The sequence below is a fragment of the Telmatherina bonti genome (genome assembly GCF_933228915.1).
Source record: "Telmatherina bonti genome assembly, chromosome: 13".
Classification (NCBI taxonomy): domain Eukaryota; kingdom Metazoa; phylum Chordata; class Actinopteri; order Atheriniformes; family Telmatherinidae; genus Telmatherina; species Telmatherina bonti.
The window spans coordinates 39,378,850-39,398,927 of record NC_136611.1 but is presented as its reverse complement, the minus strand read 5'-3'; the positions used below and the strand labels follow the sequence as shown (position 1 = coordinate 39,398,927).

Sequence of the window (20,078 nt, the reverse complement as noted above, 5' to 3'; positions counted from 1 at the left end):
GTTGGATAAAAGCTCAAAGTTCGCTCAAATGTGAGGGGAGTAAAACACCAAAAATGGCAAATTGGCCTAAAATGGCCACCTCCTTCTCAACTTTTCTCCATGACATTAGGAGGATTTTTTTTGTTCGCCTTGTCAGGCCTCCAAAAAATCAATTCTTTTGTTGGAATAATTATAATAATAAATGCTACAATTTCAAGAGGCCTTCGTAACGCCTTTAGTGTTCGGGCCTAAATATCCCTGGCCAAAACTGAACAGACCCAAAATAAAAATGTAATTTTCAGTCATTTAATTAGCAGCTTCAGTATGTTACAGTACTTTTAAATTTTACATGATTCCGTCCACACATTTCATCAACAGACATTTTTAATTGTGTTTTAACTTGTCCTGTCCCGCATCATAGCAGACAGTACAGTAATCTGTATGCCATATTTTAGCCAGATTTGCTCTGTCAAGGGAGACATGTCATGTATATGGCTGCCCTTGATATTCTGAATATTTTATTGTTGTTTCTATTGAAATCATCGTCAGTTGACTTGATATGGCAGCGCTGGACCTGACAGGGGAAATGAAAATGAGAAAAGAATGAAAAGAAAATGAGAGGAAAAAAGGAAAGAGAAAAGAAAAAGAAGGAAGAGAAAAGAACATGTCTAAGCTGCTAAAAGACAGTATTCGCAAAAACAATAAATATTACAACCATGTTACAGTACATCAAGGTATATAAAGTGGAGTAATAACGATATGCAAAAAAAAAAAAGTAGACACACACACATACAACCATTACTGGAAATGCCTACAGAGAGACTTAACAGATCTGCAACATTTAGGTGGAAAAATGAACACTTTTGTGGGCATGTGCATGTGAATGTGCAACCTAAGGTCATGCCATCAAGGATCGACTGTGTACTAGTTAAAGGAGCATGACCATGGCCCGAAGGGTTGGGGAGGAACCATAGGCGCCATGGCCCAGCAGGCCCACTGAACACAGAGCCCAGGCAGCCAAAGCAGAGAGCACTGCCGGGCCCCGAGCCCAGAGCAGAGGAAGCCCCTAGGCAGGAACCCCCAGGCAGGAACCCCCAGGCAAAAACACCTAGGCAGGAGCCCCCAGGCAGGAACCCCCAGGCAAGAACCCCTAGGCAGGAGCCCCCAGGCAAGAACCCCCAGGCAAGAACCCCTAGGCAGGAACCCCCAGGCAGGAACCCCCAGGCAAGAACCCCTAGGCAGGAACCCCCAGGCAGGAACCCCCAGGCAAAAACACCTAGGCAGGAGCCCCCAGGCAGGAACCCCCAGGCAAGAACCCCTAGGCAGGAGCCCCCAGGCAAGAACCCCCAGGCAAGAACCCCTAGGCAGGAACCCCCAGGCAGGAACCCCCAGGCAAGAACCCCTAGGCAGGAGCCCCCAGGCAGGAACCCCCAGGCAAGAACCCCTAGGCAGGAGCCCCCAGGCAAGAACCCCCAGGCAAGAACCCCTAGGCAGGAGCCCCCAGGCAAGAACCCCTAGGCAGGTGCCCCCAGGCAGGAACCCCTAGGCAGGAGCCCCCAGGCAGGAACCCCTAGGCAGGAGATCCCAGGCAGGAGCCCCTAGGCAGGAACCCCCAGGCAGGAGCCCCCAGGCAGGAACCCCTAGGCAGGAGCCCCTAGGCAGGAACCCCCAGGCAGGAGCCCCCAGGCAGGAACCCCTAGGCAGGAGCCCCTAGGCAGGAACCCCCAGGCAGGAGCCCCCAGGCAGGAACCCTAGGCAGGAGCCCCCAGGCAGGAACCCCCAGGCAAGAACCCCTAGGCAGGAACCCCCAGGCAGGAACCCCCAGGCAAAAACACCTAGGCAGGAGCCCCCAGGCAGGAACCCCCAGGCAAGAACCCCTAGGCAGGAGCCCCCAGGCAAGAACCCCCAGGCAAGAACCCCTAGGCAGGAACCCCCAGGCAGGAACCCCCAGGCAAGAACCCCTAGGCAGGAGCCCCCAGGCAGGAACCCCCAGGCAAGAACCCCTAGGCAGGAGCCCCCAGGCAAGAACCCCCAGGCAAGAACCCCTAGGCAGGAGCCCCCAGGCAAGAACCCCTAGGCAGGTGCCCCCAGGCAGGAACCCCTAGGCAGGAGCCCCCAGGCAGGAACCCCTAGGCAGGAGATCCCAGGCAGGAGCCCCTAGGCAGGAACCCCCAGGCAGGAGCCCCCAGGCAGGAACCCCTAGGCAGGAGCCCCTAGGCAGGAACCCCCAGGCAGGAGCCCCCAGGCAGGAACCCCTAGGCAGGAGCCCCTAGGCAGGAACCCCCAGGCAGGAGCCCCCAGGCAGGAACCCTAGGCAGGAGCCCCATGGCGCGACCTGGCAGGGACACTGAGTAGCACAGGGTGGCGGCGAACAGGCCCGGCGGATGCAGAAGCACGGGCCAGATGGAGAACCAGCACCCCACAGGCCCCAGGACCACCCAGGCAGAGCCCCAACCAAGACTCAGCAGGACCCGCCCGCCCAGAGGAAGACCATCGCAGGCCGACACCACAATGACACCAGGGCGAGGACCCCAAGGACATGCCTGTAGCCCGCCCCCCTCCCCTCCCAACCAACCCCCCTTCCATCAGCCCTCCCTGTTCCTCCCCTCCACCCCATCAATTTTTGACATTGATCTGTATATTTTTATGTATACATATATATATATATATGTATGTATATATATATATATATATATATATATATATATATATATATATATATATATATATATATACACTACTCACAAAAAGTTAGGGATATTTGGCTTTCAGGTGAAATTTATGGAAAATGCAATATGTTCATGCTACAGTGATATAATATCATAAAAGTAAGACATTTAAGTAGAAGGATGCACTACTGATTTCCTCATCTCAAAACATTCATTCAACACAAAAGGTAACAACAATGGTAGTTACAATGGTAGTTACACCACAACAAAAAATGTGAACGTCTCAATATCTGGTCATGTGCCCTTGAGCATCAATTACAGCTTGACAACGACGTCTCATGCTGTTCACAAGGCAACTTATTGCCTGCTGAGGCATGGCATCCCACTCTTCTTGAAGGGCGGCCCTCAGGTCATTGAGGTTCTGGGGTGCAGGGTTTCGAGCCTCTACACGACGCTCAGCTGATCCCACAGGTTTTCAATGGGATTCAGGTCTGGAGAGAGTGCAGGCCGTTCCATTTGAGGTCCACCAGTCTCCCACAGCCGTTCCCTGATGATGCGGCCTCGATGAGCAGGAGCATTGTCGTCCATGAAGATGAAATTAGGCCTGTGCTGCTCATGTAGGGGCACAATCACTGGATTAATGATGTTATTCAGGTAGTATGGGCTTGTCACTGTACCATTCACAAAGTGTAGGGCAGTTCTGTACCAAGTGGACACCCCTGCCCACACTGTAACACCGCCACCACCAAAAGCTGGCCTGGTGACAACAGTGGCTGATGCATAGCGCTCTCCCTGACGTCTCCAACATGGTTGCCGGCCATCATTTCTGCTCAGTGTGAATCGACTTTCATCAGAGAACAGCACTGAGGCCCACTGGGTCCTCGTCCAGCGTAAATGCTCCCTGGCCCATGCAAGACGATGATGCCTGTGCCTGGTGGTGTGGTCAGGTACCCGTGCAGGTCGTCTAGCACGCAGACCACGCTGATGGAAACGGTTTGGAATGGTCTGATGTGACACTTGGGTGCCTCTCACCTCTCTTAAACGTGCCTGGAGTTGAGTGGCATTCATCATCCGGTTTCTCAGGGCAGTGTTCACAATGTAGCGGTCATCAGCACGGGATGTGGCCAAAGGACGTCCACTTCTAGGCCTTTCTGTGACTCTTCCAGTCTCTCCATATCTCTGTTGCAACCTGCTGATGACACTCTGTGACACTCCAAGCTCAGTGGCCACTTCTGTCTGAGAACGTCCTGTTTGAAGCATGGCAATGGCAAGGGACTGTTGTTCCATTGTTAGGTGTCGTCTTGGTCTCATGATGTCAAAATGTGAACAGCATGATGAGGACAACTGTTTAAACACCAGCTCTAATTGAACCAGGACATTTATTGGTCAATTCAAGGATCACACACCTGCCGTGATTTTTGCCGTTAAGCTCCTTGTTAGAGAACAGCAACTTGTGCAAAATTTATTGAAACATTTAACAGTTGGACATGTGCATTTAAAAGCTTAGAGAAGATCACATTAAGTTCACCTGTACAGGTTTGAATGCATTTTAGGCTTGTTGGGAAATTTCACCCAAAAGCTGAATATCCCTAACTTTTTGTGAATAGTGTATATGTATATATATATATATATATATATATATATATATATATATATATATATATATATATATATATATATATATATATATATGTAATATGTATATTATGTATATGATATAAAGTAACTTTGGAGTGTAAAGTACTATGAATTTTGCTACCATGGGAGGAAGTTCCAAGTCTGTTTGATGAAGGGGGAATTTCTTGTGTATAGTGGATTTGAGATGTTGATATTCTAGAAATCTGCTGCTTTTAATACCATATTGTGGCGAGAGTGTATCAAAACATAAAATATTTTAGTTATTAATAGTGTGCTTAAAATATTAAATTCCTTTATTAATCCATGCTTTGAAATGGATTAAATTTTTTTTTTTTTTTTTTTTTTTTTATTTGTTCAGAAGAATGTCAGAGTTGTTCCAGATAGGTGCGATTGGGTTATTGAAGAATTGCTTTTTAAAGAAATTGCCACCCAGCTGTCAGGGAGGTACTGATGTTGACACTTTCTAACTTTTTTTACATTAAAGCTGAATAATAGAAGATTAGTTTGTTTTAAGTCTATCCATGGTTCATCTAATGGACTCGGTTTAAGCCATTTTAAGATATATTGAAATGAAAATGAAAAATGAAATTAATTGAAAAATACTTTATTAATCCCCAAAGGGAAATATTGCAGTACATAATAATAACTAGAGGAGGTCTTGTTCCGGAGGCTGATGGCTGCTGGCAGGAATGATCTTCTGTATCTTTCAGTCTTACATCGGACCTGAAGAAGCCTCTCACTGAACACACTTTGTTGTTTCATCACTGTGTTGTGGAGAGGGTGTGAAGAATCCTCCATCATCTTCATCAGCTTGTGCAGCATTCTTCTTTGGACAATCAGCTCCAGCGGCTCCAGAGTTACTCCAAGCACAGAAGCAGCTTTCTGGATCAGTTTGTTGATTCTCTTCAAGTCTCTGGTTCTGATGCTACTACCCCAGCAGATGCTGCAAAGCTGACTGCACTCTCCACAACAGACTTCTAGAAGATATGCAACATCTTGGTGCAGACGTTAAACCATCTCAGCTTCCTTAAGAAGTACAGTCTGCTCTGACCTTTCTTGTAGATGTAGTCAGTGTTGCATTTCCAGTCCAGTTTGTTGTCCAGCTGAACTCCAAGATACTTGTATTCCTCCACCACCTCCACCTCCTCTCCCAGGATGGAAACAGTGCTTTGTTTATTCTTCTTCCTCCTGAAGTCAACAATCATCTCTTTTGTTTTGCTGCTATTTAATATGAAATGATTGTCACTGATTGTCATTACAGCCTATTTGATCCGGGGTGGTTTATTCTACCAGAGAAATTGGGAAGTGTATGATTCTAGTGATTTGAACCAGGTGGAGGGAGGTTTCATGGGAATCATGGAGAACAGGTAGTTGGTTTTGGGTAGAACCATCATTTTTATCGTAGCAACTCTCCCCATAAGTGAAATGGGGAGTGACTTCCAGCGAGTGAGATCATCTTCTATTGTCTTAAGAAGGTTAGTGTAATTACATTTTATCAGTTCTGAGAGCCTGGGGGGGAATATTTATGCCTAAGTATCTAATGTTACCTGATTGTAAATTAGTGTTGGATGGATTTCGAAACCTGCAGTTAATTGGTAGGACTGTGCTCTTAGACCAATTAATAGAGTCGTCAGACAGTGATGAGAATTTATTAATTAGTGAGATTGTTTCAGATAATGATGTTTGTGAGTTTTGGAGGAATAGTAAAATATCATCGGCATAAAGGCTTATTTTATAAATTATATTTTTGGACTGGATGCCCTTTATAATTTGAATCTGTCGAATTGCAGCAGCTAGTGGTTCAATAAATACAGCAAAAAGTGAGGGAGAGAGTGGACAACCTTTGAAGATTAAAACTTGGAGAGGTTTGATCGTTCGTCCTGACTCTCGCATTAGGGGAGCTGTAGAAGATTTTGATCCAGTCAAGAAAGGAAGGTCCAAAGCCAAATCTACTTAAAGTAGTAGTAAGAATTTCCAATTCACTCTATCGAAAGCCTTCTCTGCATCCAGAGAAACTATAGTTGTTTCCAGGTTATTGATGGTAGAGTAATCTATTATATTGATTAGCCTGCGCATGTTAACAGAGGAATATCTGCCTTTTATAAAGCCTGTTTGATCAGGGTGTATAATAAGTGGAGTTACTTTCTCTAACCTGTAGTCCTGGGAGGTCTATATTATTAAGAAACTGATTTATGTCATTATCTGATGGCTCTAATCGGGATGTATACAGATTTTTATAGAAGTCTCTAAAAATGTTATTTATTGTATGATATTATTTGCTGGATCTTTTACAGCTGAAATTGTAGATCTTTCTTTTTCAAATTCATTATTGCATTCAAACCTCTCCAAGCTAAACCTTTGCACCAGAAAATCTGTTCTCATATTGATTATTTATTTAACTCAAGTTTAGCCTTTCTTATTTGGTTCATCATTTAATTTGGTGACGTGCTATATTCATCCTCTAATGATTTAATTCTTAATTCTAGTTCTGACATTTTTGAGTTTCCTTCTTTTTTTATGTGATGAAAAAGAGATAATTTTGCCGTGCATTACCGCCTTACCTGCTTCCCACTGAGCACATGCTGTAACTCCTGATTTATCATTATTTTCTAGATACACAACCAATTCTTTTGTGAAATAGCTGATAAATTCAGAGTCTTTCAGCAGTGCTGCATTAAACCTCCAGCTTTCAGCAGATCCCAGGCCTGCTGCGGTCTCAGTTCAAGATGCCAGACCTGCCATGGTCTCGCTAAAGACACTGATGGAGAGATTTTTTTCTTCCCATTTTTCTTGTATAAATTATTCATGTACAAGGTAAAACACGTGTAAAGTTTTATCATACATGACTGGAGAAAGGTTTTTTCATACATGATGAGTGTAAAGTTTCATCATAGATGATGAAAGTAACGTTTGATCGTATATGATGATAGTAAAGCACGGCTTCAGGTGACCCATCACTTTCTGTAGCTGATTAAAAGTGACATGTTCAAATTGGTGGAAGACAGCAGGACATGTAGGCGGATCTGAGGTGTCAGATGTGGGCAGCATTATCTGTGACCTTACTGAAGCTACTTTGTCAATAAAAACATGTAAAAACCAGAACGTGTGCTCTAACTAAAGGGGGATCACACTCCTCAGCCTCCCGGGTAATGTCTTTTCAGGGGTCCTGGAGAAGAGGGTCTGTCAGATAGTCAAATCTTGGATTGAGGAGGAGCAGTGCGGTGTCCCCCGCGGACTCCTGTGGGGAGTGTTCCGGGAGTATTGAGTACTGGACCCCCTTGTACGAGCTGTCCGGTCCCTGTACAACAGGTGTCAGAAGTTGGTCCACAGTAATTTGGATACACCAATACTGATTCATACAGTATACAGAATTTGTAGGCGTAGCTGAGATCTGATCAGGTGCCCTCAACATTGGGTGTTTGCTTTATGCAGATGATGGGGTTCTATTGGCTTAATCTGGTTGCGATCTTCATCGATGATCCTACCCTCATCTATGGTTAAGAGCTGTGGGTCGTGACCGAAAAAATGAGATCACTAATACATGTGGCTTAAATGAGTTTCTTGGGCCGGGCTCTCCCTTAAAGATTGGGTGAGAAGTTTGGTCATATTGGAGGGGCTCAAAGTAGAGCTGCTGCTCCTCTGCATCGACAGAAGCCAGTTAAAGTGGCTCGGGCATCTGGTTAGGATGCCTCCTGGTGAGGTATTCAGGTCTGGCCAAGGACCTTGTGTTCTTGGCCAAGTTAGAAAGATAGTTATACAGCTCTAGTGTTGTCGCCTTTTTGAGTCCACCATTTGTCGAGCTATCATTTACAGCTATTTGAATACAGAAATACTCAACAAATGCCATTTTGAACTTATTTTTTCAACATATGTCCTCCTGCATAATTGTCCTAGGGACAATTTAGAGCTACCATTTAACCTGCATGTCTTTGGACAGTGGAAAGAAGCTGGAGTACCCAAAGAGAACCCATACATATACAGGGCAAGACAGAAAGACCACTTTTCCAAGCCTCCCTAAACTGAAGTTTGAACCAATGACCTTCTTGCTGAGAGGCCATAGTGCTAGAACCAGATCTTAAATAACCAGATGGTTCTGGTTCTGTCCCAACAGAGTTTATTATTATTATTATTAATAATAATAATAATAATAATAATAATAATAATAATAATAATAATAATAATAATAATATTATTATTATTATTATTATTATTATTATTATTATTATTATTCATTTTCTGGCTAAAAACACTGAATGTACCTCCTCTTTCTCCCTTTTCTCCCCCTTTTCCTTCTCAGCTTTCAGACCTTCCCTCAGATTTTGGCCATCTCTCTCTTGGAACGTCAGACCTCCTCTATCATGTTCCTTCTCCTTATTCCTCCCTATGTGACCCCCACAGATCTCCCTCACCCTCTTATTCTCCCAGATCTCCCTTTTCCTGCTCCACTCCTCCTCCTCCCCCCCATACTCCCCCATTTCCCTCTACATCACTGTACGCCTCCTCACCCCCCTCCAGGTTTGGCACCTTCCCGCCTCTGTTTATGTCCTCACCTTCCTCCTCCTCCTCCACTCTGAGGAGTCATGTCTGGAAGGAGAAAAGGGAAGCAGAAAAAGAGGAGAGGAAGAAGAGGATGTGGGAGGAGGAGGAGGTGGAAGAGCGACAGCAGGGGGAGGGGGAGAGCGCCTCTGAGACGTCAGAGAATGTGGGAGGAGTCAGGGGGAGAGGCCTCCTGCTCACCCCCCTCCATTTCAACCTGAGGGATGAAGAGGATGAGGGGGAAGATGGGAGTTTTGAAGAGGATAAAGGAAATGATGAGGTTTTCACCTACAGACCTTCAGGTGAGTCTGAGGGTCTCCAAAACCAGAACCAAAAAAGAATGTAGACAACAGAAGGCTGACTGATTAACTACACAACTGACTGATTGATTGACCAATCCACAGATCAACTGACTGATTAACAGACTGATCAGTTGATCCGTCCATTAAAAGATTGATTAACTTATTAACTGACTGATTGATTAATAGTTTCTGTCCTTTAGTTTTGCAGCGTTCACTCTCTGAGGGTTCACTACAGGAACCTGGATCTCCTCGCTTCCTGTCTGACAGCACCATCCACCAGCTGTCCCACACAGCAAACTTTGGCCTTGCTCCTTCCTCAGGCTCTGCCTCCCACCCTCCCTCTCCCCAAACCCTGAGAAAACACCTGACCAGGGAAGGGACATCTCTGCATAACATACTGCAGCTGCTCAACAGCAATGAGGTAGGTCCAGGTCCCATTTATAGCCAGTCTACTGTAAATGGTTTCTGCTGGTTTCAGCTTAGAGTCTGCAGGGAATTTTGGTTCATGCACATCCTAGATTATGACTCTTTCTGTCTGAAGCATCTTCTTCCTCTCAGAAACTTGACTTGACTGATCATGCTGGATTTGAACCGGACACAGATCACAGAAACATTACACGTTAACATCCTGGCTTAACTTACTGTGAGCACAATACCTCTGAGCAAGTCTTCAGTTCCAAATCAGCTGCTGTGAGTTGCTTCAATCAAAACTGAGTATTTTACCCAGAGTTGGGGAACAGAATAAAAACCCATCGTTGATGGACATCTGCTAGCTGGATTCACCATGGAAATGGCTTTAACAAAGATATTTTGCAAAAGCCATTTCTGCTGCATTACACATTTAATGGCAGATTTGTTGAACGTTTGTCAGTGCATAATTTCTGGTACACAAATTACACTGATGCACACGTTACTTCTCATCATTCTATTTTACGAAAAAAGGATTATCAACAACTTAACAACTTTTTGGGTGGTACAGGAGGAACCCTTGGTGAGTAACATAATAGAACACGTAACCTGTCCAGAAGAACATACTAGAAGCTCTGTCCTTTTGCAGCATCCAGCTCAAGCTACAGTCAGAGCAGGAGGTGGTCACCTCTCCTGCATGACCAAAAGATGCCAGTGATTGACCTTGCCCTGGCATATAGTCAGATATTAATGGATGTATTAGTGGATGAGAACAGTTTTAAAAGGTAAAATTACTGTGACATGTTTTAGACTTAATGAACAACTGGAGCTGTTCGTTAAACTAATTAAAATTACACTTTAACTTGGTCTGGGTTAAGCCTAACACTCAGTCACCTGGGGGGAACAACCTTTATGAACCTTTCTCTTCCACCTGTCGAAAGTCTCCTGCCCTGTCAGTTGGGGATTCCACTGAACATTGGTTCCTGGAACGGGACTGCTATCCTTGGTTTCGGCTCATCATATACTCTTATAAATGAGAATATATGGCCAAGATGGTGAAAGATGTCAGCCTTTAGGATGGAGTAGACTGACTCATACCTTAAAAAACTGTGACAATGACATTACCCTTGTGATTCTGCCAGCACTGATCTAGCCTTACCTGCAGTGGCAGAAGTCAATTGAATTTTCTTCTTTGGCCTACAGTACAATGTCTGAAAATAGTAACTGGTTTAAAACAAACACAAAGCACCAGTATCAGTTCTTAAAAGCATCAACTTTAAAGACCAGTGATGGATCCCCTTTGTATCTTGTGTTCTTTTCTTCTATCACTCCAAAAGTTTTACTTCCTTTTCTCCCATGCCACAATCTCCTGGAAATTATTCCACATAATGCCAGCTTGGATAACTTCAGAAAAAATAACATTCCTTATGGCAATTGCAAGAAAACTCATACATTGTTGACACTTTGGGCTAGAGAAGTTTTCTCACCCAAAAGATCTTCCTAACACACAATATGCCCATCAAATAAAAACATACCCTATGTCTCCAGCTTCACTTCTAAAGATTAAAGAGCATGTACAAGATATGTTGGAAAAAGAGACCAGAATGCGAACAGCTTCTCCTTATGAAGCGTCAGTTGTGCTGCTGCCAAGAAAACAAGATCCTAAACCAAGATTCTGTGTGGACTACAGGAAACTCATCACCACACAAGAAGGTGCTTAACCCCCATCTAAAAAGAAAAACTGCTTTCATCTGCCACCTTGGCCTTTACTAACTCAAAGTGATGCCCTTTGGGCTTAAAAATGCCTCAGCTACATTCCAGTGGCTAATGGAGTCGTTTTTGGGTGTCCTGGAAGGAAAACACTTCATCCTTGTTACTGATGATGGTTCGCTTATATGGGTATTCAAAACCCAAAAACCAAGCACAATGCTGATCCAGTCGGCTCTTTGTCTTCAAGAATTTCCCTTTACAGTGCAATATTGCAGAGGCAGATGCAAGAGTTCCAGATGCCCTATCAAGAGCACCAGTGGATAATCTCCAAACACTTACTTGTGCTGTTGTATTGCAACCTGCTAAAGATACCTCTAAACACTTGCACAGATGAAGACATTTGGGAGGCCTAGCAAGAGTATCCTGAGTCCAAAGCCTGTATGATAAAATAATGAAAACAGGGGAATTCAGACGCATGGATAAGGAGCTGCGCCCACACCTATGTGACCCAGATTCATCTGCATATCCTAAAGCCAAACCACCAACACAACTCCAAAAGATAAAGGAAGAAGTGAGGCAGACTTTGTACTGAATGATCAAGTGTGGTTCCATGCTCATAGCCACTTCAAGAGAAAGAGAAACTCAGGGTGTCTTTATCATAGTAATGCATTCAGGATTAGACTTGACTCTTTCTGGGAGGACCAGATCTCCTTGTAGGTACAGAGTAGTCCAGACCTTCACCAGCCAGCAGAAACCACAGGAATCCAGATCAAATGCCAATAAACCTGACAGTATCATAACCATAGACAGTATATGAAAGATGGACGAAGCCTTCGGCGGTTAAAAGCAAAGCCTATGTGGAAGTGTATAAAACTGCAGTCCCCCCTTCATCCACTAGGGGCTGCAAAACAGATCAAATCCCCATAGACTCCCATGTTAAAAACTTCACAGCAGGAATAAACATGTTTACAGCAGAAATAAACATGTTTACAGCAGAAATAAATGTTTACAGCATGAAGAAACATGTTTACAGCAGAAATAAACATGTTTACAGCAGGAAGAAACATGTTTACAGCAGGAAGAAACATGTTTACAGCAGAAATAAACATGTTTACCGCAGAAATAAACATGTTTACAGCAGAAATAAACACGTTTACAGCAGAAATAAACATGTTTACAGCATGAAGAAACATGTTTACAGCAGAAATAAACATGTTTACAGCAGGAAGAAACATGTTTACAGCAGGAAGAAACATGTTTACAGCAGAAATAAACATGTTTACAGCAGAAATAAACATGTTTACCGCAGAAATAAACATGTTTACAGCAGAAATAAACACGTTTACAGCAGAAATAAACATGTTTACAGCATGAAGAAACATGTTTACAGCAGAAATAAACATGTTTACAGCAGGAAGAAACATGTTTACAGCAGGAAGAAACATGTTTACAGCAGAAATAAACATGTTTACAGCAGAAATAAACATGTTTACAGCAGAAATAAACACGTTTACAGCAGAAATAAATGTTTACAGCAAAAATATACATGTTTACAGCAGGAAGAAACATGTTTACAGCAGAAATAAATGTTTACAGCAAAAATATATATGTTTACAGCAGGAAGAAACATGTTTACAGCATAAATAAACATGTTTACAGCAGGAAGAAATGTTTACAGCAGGAAGAAACGTTTACAGCAGAAATAAACATGTTTACAGCAGAAATAAATGTTTACAGGAGAAATAAATGTTTACAGCAAAAATAAACATGTTTACAGCAGGAAAAACATGTTTACAGCAGAAATAAACATGTTTACAGCAGGAAGAAACGTTTACAGCAGAAATAAACATGTTTACAGCAAAAATAAACATGTTTACAGCAGGAAGAAACATGTTTACAGCAGAAATAAACATGTTTACAGCTCGGATTTCACTCGACGTCAATCATCCACCATGACGCTCACAGCCCCCCTCTCAGCTCCACCTCTTTGCCCATATTTGTGTTTTCCGGGCAAGACGACACACATGCCCCTGCCAAGATGGTGATGGTAGGAACCGCCACCGAGCTTCAATTCAGCTCTTCAGAAACCTACGGGTGACATCACGGAGGCTCCGCCCATCTTTTATATACAGTCTATGATCATAACCTGGACTAAATGTATGAGTTGTTTTATTTCAGGGTGCAGCATCCAAAGGGCGTCAGTTAATGAAGAAGAACAAGAGTTTGTATGTAAAGGCACATTTATTTATTTGTTTGTTTGTTTTGTTTTTCTGATTCATCTTCTGACTCCCTAGGGCTGTTGATGTCCGTAGTCGCTTGGCATTTTTGCGTAGATGGAAAAATGGTAATGGTATCCATGGTAACAGCTTGGAGAAAGCTTTAAGAAACAACAGGTAGGATAGACCTTCAACCTGATCCTGAACTGAAACTAAAGTGACATCTGACTTTTCACGAAACCGTAATATGAGATAAAGTATGATGTCATATTAATCTCAGGGCAATTCTTTGTTTTTTTTTTTCAGACCACCTGCCATGGAAGTGCTGAGGTGGGCTGATAGTTTGGAGGCGCTGCTTGCCAATCAGTGTAAGAAGCTTTGTTTCTTGTTTATGCTGAGCCACTGAATAGTGTGGAGCACAGATGAGCGGAATCCATCTCTCCAGGCTTACAGTTTTGTTCTCTGTGATCCTGATTGGTCAGATGGTCTGGCAGTATTTCGACATTTCCTGAGGTCAGAATTCAGCGAGGAGAACCTGGACTTCTGGTTGGCCGTGGAGAGATTTAAAACATGTCCCTGCAGCAAGATGATGGCCAGAGCTGGGAAAATCTATGAAGAATTTCTTTCTACAAATGCAACCAGACAGGTAGCCTTTCTTTCAGTGTGCTCCATGATTGATTGAACAACTAGTCATGTAACACAGCTGCTCTCCAGGTCAACGTGAACTCATCCATCAGGGATTTGACCAACCAGAGCCTCAGTCTTGGTGTTCATCCCGCCTCCTTCCAGCTGGCTCAGGATCAGATTTTCAGTCTGATGGAGACTGACAGTTACCCTCGATTCCTCAAGTCCCGTCTCTACACCCAGTTGGCAAATCCAAGTGCAGACACAGTCCCAGAGCCAACCAATCTGACCAAAGCATTGGTCAGTCATGAGGGAATTTGGGGAACATTTGGGGAACTGAATTAGAAAGTGGACAGATTGACTAAATATTGTCTTTTTAGCCAACCAGAGAAGGCCCATCTTCACAGCTGCATGATGGGAAATGTTTATGTGTTTGTGTATCACATCAACTGTTATATTGTCAGATATAATAAAGATTAGTTTAATATGAATTATTATTTCACTGAGTCAGATGTTTGGTTGTTGAAATGAAGCCATTTAAAATGTGTTGTATGTAGTGATTTTTAACCATCAAATAGGAGTCAACATTAAATTAGGATCAAGATTGCTGTTGACTTTGAGCAGATTTTTAATATGCTGATGTTTACTTTCTTAACTAACCAGAAGTTCTGACAGAAAATCTGAGTTTTTTTGGTGATGTAACATTTTCAAAGAAGTTGTGAACATATTTAACATATGGGCAGAAATGAATGTCTCTTTTGACAGGCAAACAGACAGATCCTGCTGTTTTTACAATAAAAGATGTTCTTGTTGGCCTTCCTGCTTCCGTTTTAGTGTGTTATTAGCTAAGCCTTCTTTTCTCAACCTGTCCTTGTTCAGCATCTTGACAACAGGTCAGGAACATGAGAACTTGTACTCTGCCACTGGAGGCCAAAAGCTTGAGGCTGTAGTGTGCACTGGCCATCCCACTCCTGTTTGTGGTGCCCCGACCCTTAATGCATAACAAAATCTCTGCACAGGATGCCCCAAAGAGGGAGGAAGAAATCTTTGAAAAAATCATTGGTATGTGCAGTTATTATAATACTATCTAGATATTAAATAGTAGCTGATTAAATCTTTTTTTATGGTCCATTACAATAGGGCTCAGTGATATTAGGTTTAGGTATAAAAATATAGGGTCAAGACAAAATAAATGTAAGGGCCAGTAGGCTCTAATTGGGCTCTATGGATGAGGGGTGGGGGTGAGGTGGGAGTTATTCACATTTGTGATGTAGGGCACTGGCCTACTGATGCTCAGTTATTGCATATTATTTGAATTCACTTGTAATCTCTTTTTGCTATAATAGAAAAGGATTGGAGATGGACAAAGTGTCCATTTGCCATCGCTTTCATTGTGATATAAAGAGACTGGAAGTGGACAAAGTGTCCAATGGCAATCACTTTCAATTGCTATGTTAAGGGATTGCAAGTTCACAGTTTTTCTACTTGCAACACTTCGACATTCACATATGTGTGAGTAGCAAATGGACACCTTGTCCACTTCCAATCTCTTTCTATTATAGTCAAAGGGGACTGGAAGTGGACACATTGTCCATTTGCAAGCCCTCAACATTGCTTTTAAAAGGGATTGCGAGTGGACACCACGTCCACTTCAATTTTAATGGGAGGGATTGGATGTGGGCAAAGTGTCCAGATGGGCTCTCTCTAAAAGTATGCCCCTTGGTGCATTTTGTGTGCTACTTAAGAGCATCACAAAATGCTTTTTTTATTCTTAGCTCCCCAAACATTGTGCATACAGGCTAAACTCCACATCCAGCTTGTGCGCGGTGGAAAGATGCACACGTAGACCCCCTTGGTAGTTTTTTAGGGAACTTGGGGGCCCCCGGTAAGCCATGAATTGTATTGTCCATGAGGTGACCCTTTTGCCCATTCAAAGGGATTGGAAGTGGACACCCAGTATTTACAATTCCCTAGGAATTGTATTCTTTGTCTGCCAGTATCTTACAACCTGCTATGAGGTGCTGGATTTATTCAGTTCTTTCTTTGCACAGTCAGCACCTGGAGTCGTGCCCAGTGAGATAGATATGAGCATCGATGGTCCTGGTACTCAAGGCTTGGTCTTGTGCTGCCATGATTTGTGCTTCTGTGCTGTCCTTCAGTCCAACCCTCTCTAGCCATTGGTAGGACTTGTTCATATTGCCACTTTAGCAATCTGTCGGTGGTACATCCCATGCAGGGGTTATTCCTTCCATCATGGTTCTTCCTCTAATTCAGTCTCCTCCAGGTTCCATTGCTGAGACATTCACTAAGGGTTTCTTCCCTTGGGGCCCTCTTCCTGAGGTAGTCATGGAGCTTGGATGTTTAATCTTGGATAGTAGCCCTGAAGCTCACTTGTTCTTGGCCTCCCTCTTTGTGCTTAGCGTACAGTCACTGGACACTGAACTTGGCATGAAACCCTCCATGCATGGTGAACAGCTTCCATTTTAGCACCTGTGGCCTGAACTTCCTCCTTTGGCCAGCTTATTATCCCAGCAGAGTATCGAATCACTGGCAGGGTGTAGCTGTTAATTGCCCGGATCTTGTTCTTGCCATTGAGATGACTTCTCAGGACTTGCCTCAGTCGTTGCAGGTATTTAGCTGTAGCAGCTTTCCTTGCAGCTTCTTCATGGTTGCCATTTACTTGTGGTATGCCCAGGTACTTGTAGTTCTCATCCACATTTGTTGTCCTGCCCTCTGGGAGTGCAATGCCCTTTGTATGGACTACCTTCCCCCTCTTTGTTATCATTTGGCCACATTTCTCCAGTTTGAATGACATTGCGATGTCCCTGCTGTGGATCCCTGTGGTGTGGATCAGTAAGTCAAGGTCTTGCTCACTCCAAACATACACCTTGATGTCATCCATTTAGAGGAGGTGACTGATGGTGGCCCCATTCCTGAGTTGGAATACATTTAGGCATTGTGGCAAATGTCAAACGTCCTGCACGGTGTTGGGCTGTAAGCACAACCCCCACTTGTGGACGTCAGGCCATCATACCACCCTCATGGAGTCTGTTTCTGACTGTTTGAGCAGACACATTCACTTTTGTGGCCTGCTGGAGCTCATTCTGCAGGGCTCTGGCAGTGCTCCTCCTGTTCCTCCTTGCACAAAGAAGGAGGTAGCGGTCCTGCTGCTTGGTTGTTGCCCTTCCACGGCCTCCTCCACATCTCCTGATGTACTGGCCTGTCTCCTGGTAGCACCTCCATGCTCTGGACACTACGCTGACAGACACAGCAAACCTTCTTGCCACAGCTCGCATTGATGTACCATTCTATTCTATTCTATTCTATTCTATTCTATTCTACAGTCATTTAGCAGACACTTTTATCCAAAGCGACTTACATATGAGAGAGAACAACACAAGCACAAAATCAAATATTAGAGGACATCGTAGGAAGGTGCTGGTGGATTGTCCAGTTTGACGCAGGTCCTTCCATGAAGTGCTACAGGCTTTATTTGTTGTTGTTTTTTTGTTTCTTTTTTGTTGTTTACTCCCTTCCTACCCCATAATATCACCTATGTTACAATACAAAGAATTTATACCATAAAGTTTGTCACAAAGAACTGGGCTAAGTTCTCCAACTTTCCAATAAATATAGCTAAACTAAGTGTTGAAGTTCTCCTTGAAGAGCTGAGTCTTCATCTGGGTCTTAAAAGTAGACAGGGACTCTGCAGAGCGGACAGAGTTTGGGAGATCATTCCACCATCGTGGAACAACAGAGGGAAACAGTCTGGCTAGTGATTCATTCATTCATTCATTTTCTAAACTGCTTAATCCAATTCAGGGTCGTGGGGAAGCTGGAGCCTATCCCAGCAGTCTTTCGGGCGAAAGGCAGGGTACACCCTGGACAGCTCACCAGTCCATCGCAGGGCCACACAGAGACAAACAACCACTCACGCAACACTCACTCCGTTGGGAAATTTAGAGTAACCAATTAACCTAACATGCATGTCTTTGGACGGTGGGAGGAAGCCGCAGTACCCAGAGAGAGCCCACGCATACACAAGGAGAACATGCAAAGTGCTAGTGATTTAATCCCACATATTGATGGTAACACGAGGCATCTTTCACTGCTGTGGAACGTGGCTGTGGAGAGGGAGTGTAGGTCTGGATTATGGAGTGAAGGTAGATGGGAGCTGTTTGAGTTATTGTTTTGTAAACCAGAAGCAAAGCCAGAGAAGAGCGATTAGCAGCAGAGTGAGATGAGATCGTTTGCGTTGGTTGAAAACCAGACGAGCTGCTGGGTCTGGATCATCTGCAGAGGTTTAACAGAGCACGCAGGCAGACCTGCCAGTAGGGAACTGCAGTAATTCATGCGTAAGATGACCATAGCCTGAAAAAACAGCTGATTTATGTGTTCTGTCAGGTACGTCTGATTCTCTTGATGTTGTAGAGAGCATATCGGCAGGTACGGGCAACTGAGGCAACATGGCCCTTAAAGGTCAACTGGTCATCCACCATGACACCCAGACTCCGGGCAGCAGGCGTAGGAACAAGTGTGATAGAGTCAAACTTCACACTTAATTGCGGATGTAAGGAAGGATCGGCTGGACAGACAATGAGCTCTGTCATGGACAGATTGAGCTGAAGGTGGCGATCCTTCATCCATGCAGAGGTATCAGCAAGGCAAGCTGATATTCTCATTGAGATGGTTGTGTCATCCGGAGGAAAGGAGAGGAAAAGCTGAGTGTCATCAGCATAACAGTGACAGGAGAAGCCGTGAGAACTTATGACTGCACCAAGTGAGGAGGTGTATAGTGAGAAGAGAAGAGGGCCGAGCATCGACTCTTGAGGCTCCCCGGTTTTCAACTCATGAGATCTGGACACTTCTCCTCACCAGGATACTCTGAAGGATCTTCCTGAGAGGTAGGACGAGAACCAGGAGAGGACAGATCCAGAGATGCCGAGCTCAGAGTGTGTGGAGAGGAGAATCTGATGGTTCACTGTGTCAAAAGCAGCAGACAGGTCCAGCAGGACCAGGACTGAGGATTGACCAGTGGATCAGGACCAGGACTGAGGACTGACCAGTGGATCTGGTCCAGCAGGACCAGGACTGAGGACTGACCAGTGAATCTGGTCCAGCAGGACCAGGACTGAGGACTGACCAGTGGATCTGGTCCAGCAGGACCAGGACTGAGGACTGACCAGTGGATCAGGACCAGGACTGAGGATTGACCAGTGGATCTGGTCCAGCAGGACCAGGACCAGGATTGACCAGTGGATCTGGTCCAGCAGGACCAGGACTGAGGACTGACCAGTGGATCTGGCAAGCCGGAGGGAATCGGTAACAGACAGGAGAGCAGTTTACAGTGTCTTATATGACTGGATTATAATTAATCACGTTTAATTATTGTTCATTATTCCAGTCTCCAGTTATCTGAGTGACTGTAATAAATTCAGCGTTTTCTTTAATGAAAGGGGACGAAGACATCTGAGGACGACTGGAATGAAATCCATCTGTGGTTATTGGACACAATGTCCCGTGGGCTCACCATCTGCGGGAGGAGCCGTAGGGGTCGGGTGCAGTGTGAGCTGGGCGGCAGCAAGAGGCGGGGACCCTGGCGGTCCGATCCCCGGCTGCAGAAGCTGGCTCTAGGGACGTGGAACGTCACCTCTCTGGTGGGGAAGGAGCCTGAGCTTGTGCGCGAGGTTGAGCGGTTCCGACTAGATATAGTTGGACTCACCTCGACGCATGGCTTGGGCTCTGGAACCAGAACCCTCGAAAGGGGCAAGACCTTCTTCCACTCTAGAGTTGCTCATGGTGAGAGGCGCTGAGCAGGTGTGGGCATTCTCATCGACCCCCACCTTGGTGCCTGCACGTTGGGGTTTACCCCGGTGGATGAAAGGGTAGTTTCCCTCCACCTCCGGGTGGGGGGACGGGTTCTGACTGTTGTCTGTGCTTATGCACCGAACAGCAGTTCAGAGTACCCACCCTTTCTGGAGTCCTTGGAGGGAGTG

The 20,078-nt window shown here is 44.5% G+C and overlaps 1 protein-coding gene across 1 annotated transcript in view; it reads left to right on the top strand.

The window, feature by feature from the left end:
- The window catches only part of LOC306764584 (regulator of G-protein signaling 3-like), a gene marked incomplete at both ends in the record, with an annotated part of 157,519 nt that extends 141,263 nt beyond the window's left edge, over positions 1 to 16,256 (top strand). The window contains 8 exons of the mRNA XM_079251758.1: positions 8,584 to 9,124; positions 9,325 to 9,545; positions 13,421 to 13,467; positions 13,537 to 13,635; positions 13,765 to 13,826; positions 13,941 to 14,104; positions 14,173 to 14,382; positions 16,242 to 16,256. Coding sequence (XP_079107884.1) covers positions 8,584 to 9,124; positions 9,325 to 9,545; positions 13,421 to 13,467; positions 13,537 to 13,635; positions 13,765 to 13,826; positions 13,941 to 14,104; positions 14,173 to 14,382; positions 16,242 to 16,256 — 1,359 coding nt within the window. The remainder of the gene's footprint in view (positions 1 to 8,583; positions 9,125 to 9,324; positions 9,546 to 13,420; positions 13,468 to 13,536; positions 13,636 to 13,764; positions 13,827 to 13,940; positions 14,105 to 14,172; positions 14,383 to 16,241) is intronic.
- Between the last annotated feature and the right edge of the window lie 3,822 nt (positions 16,257 to 20,078).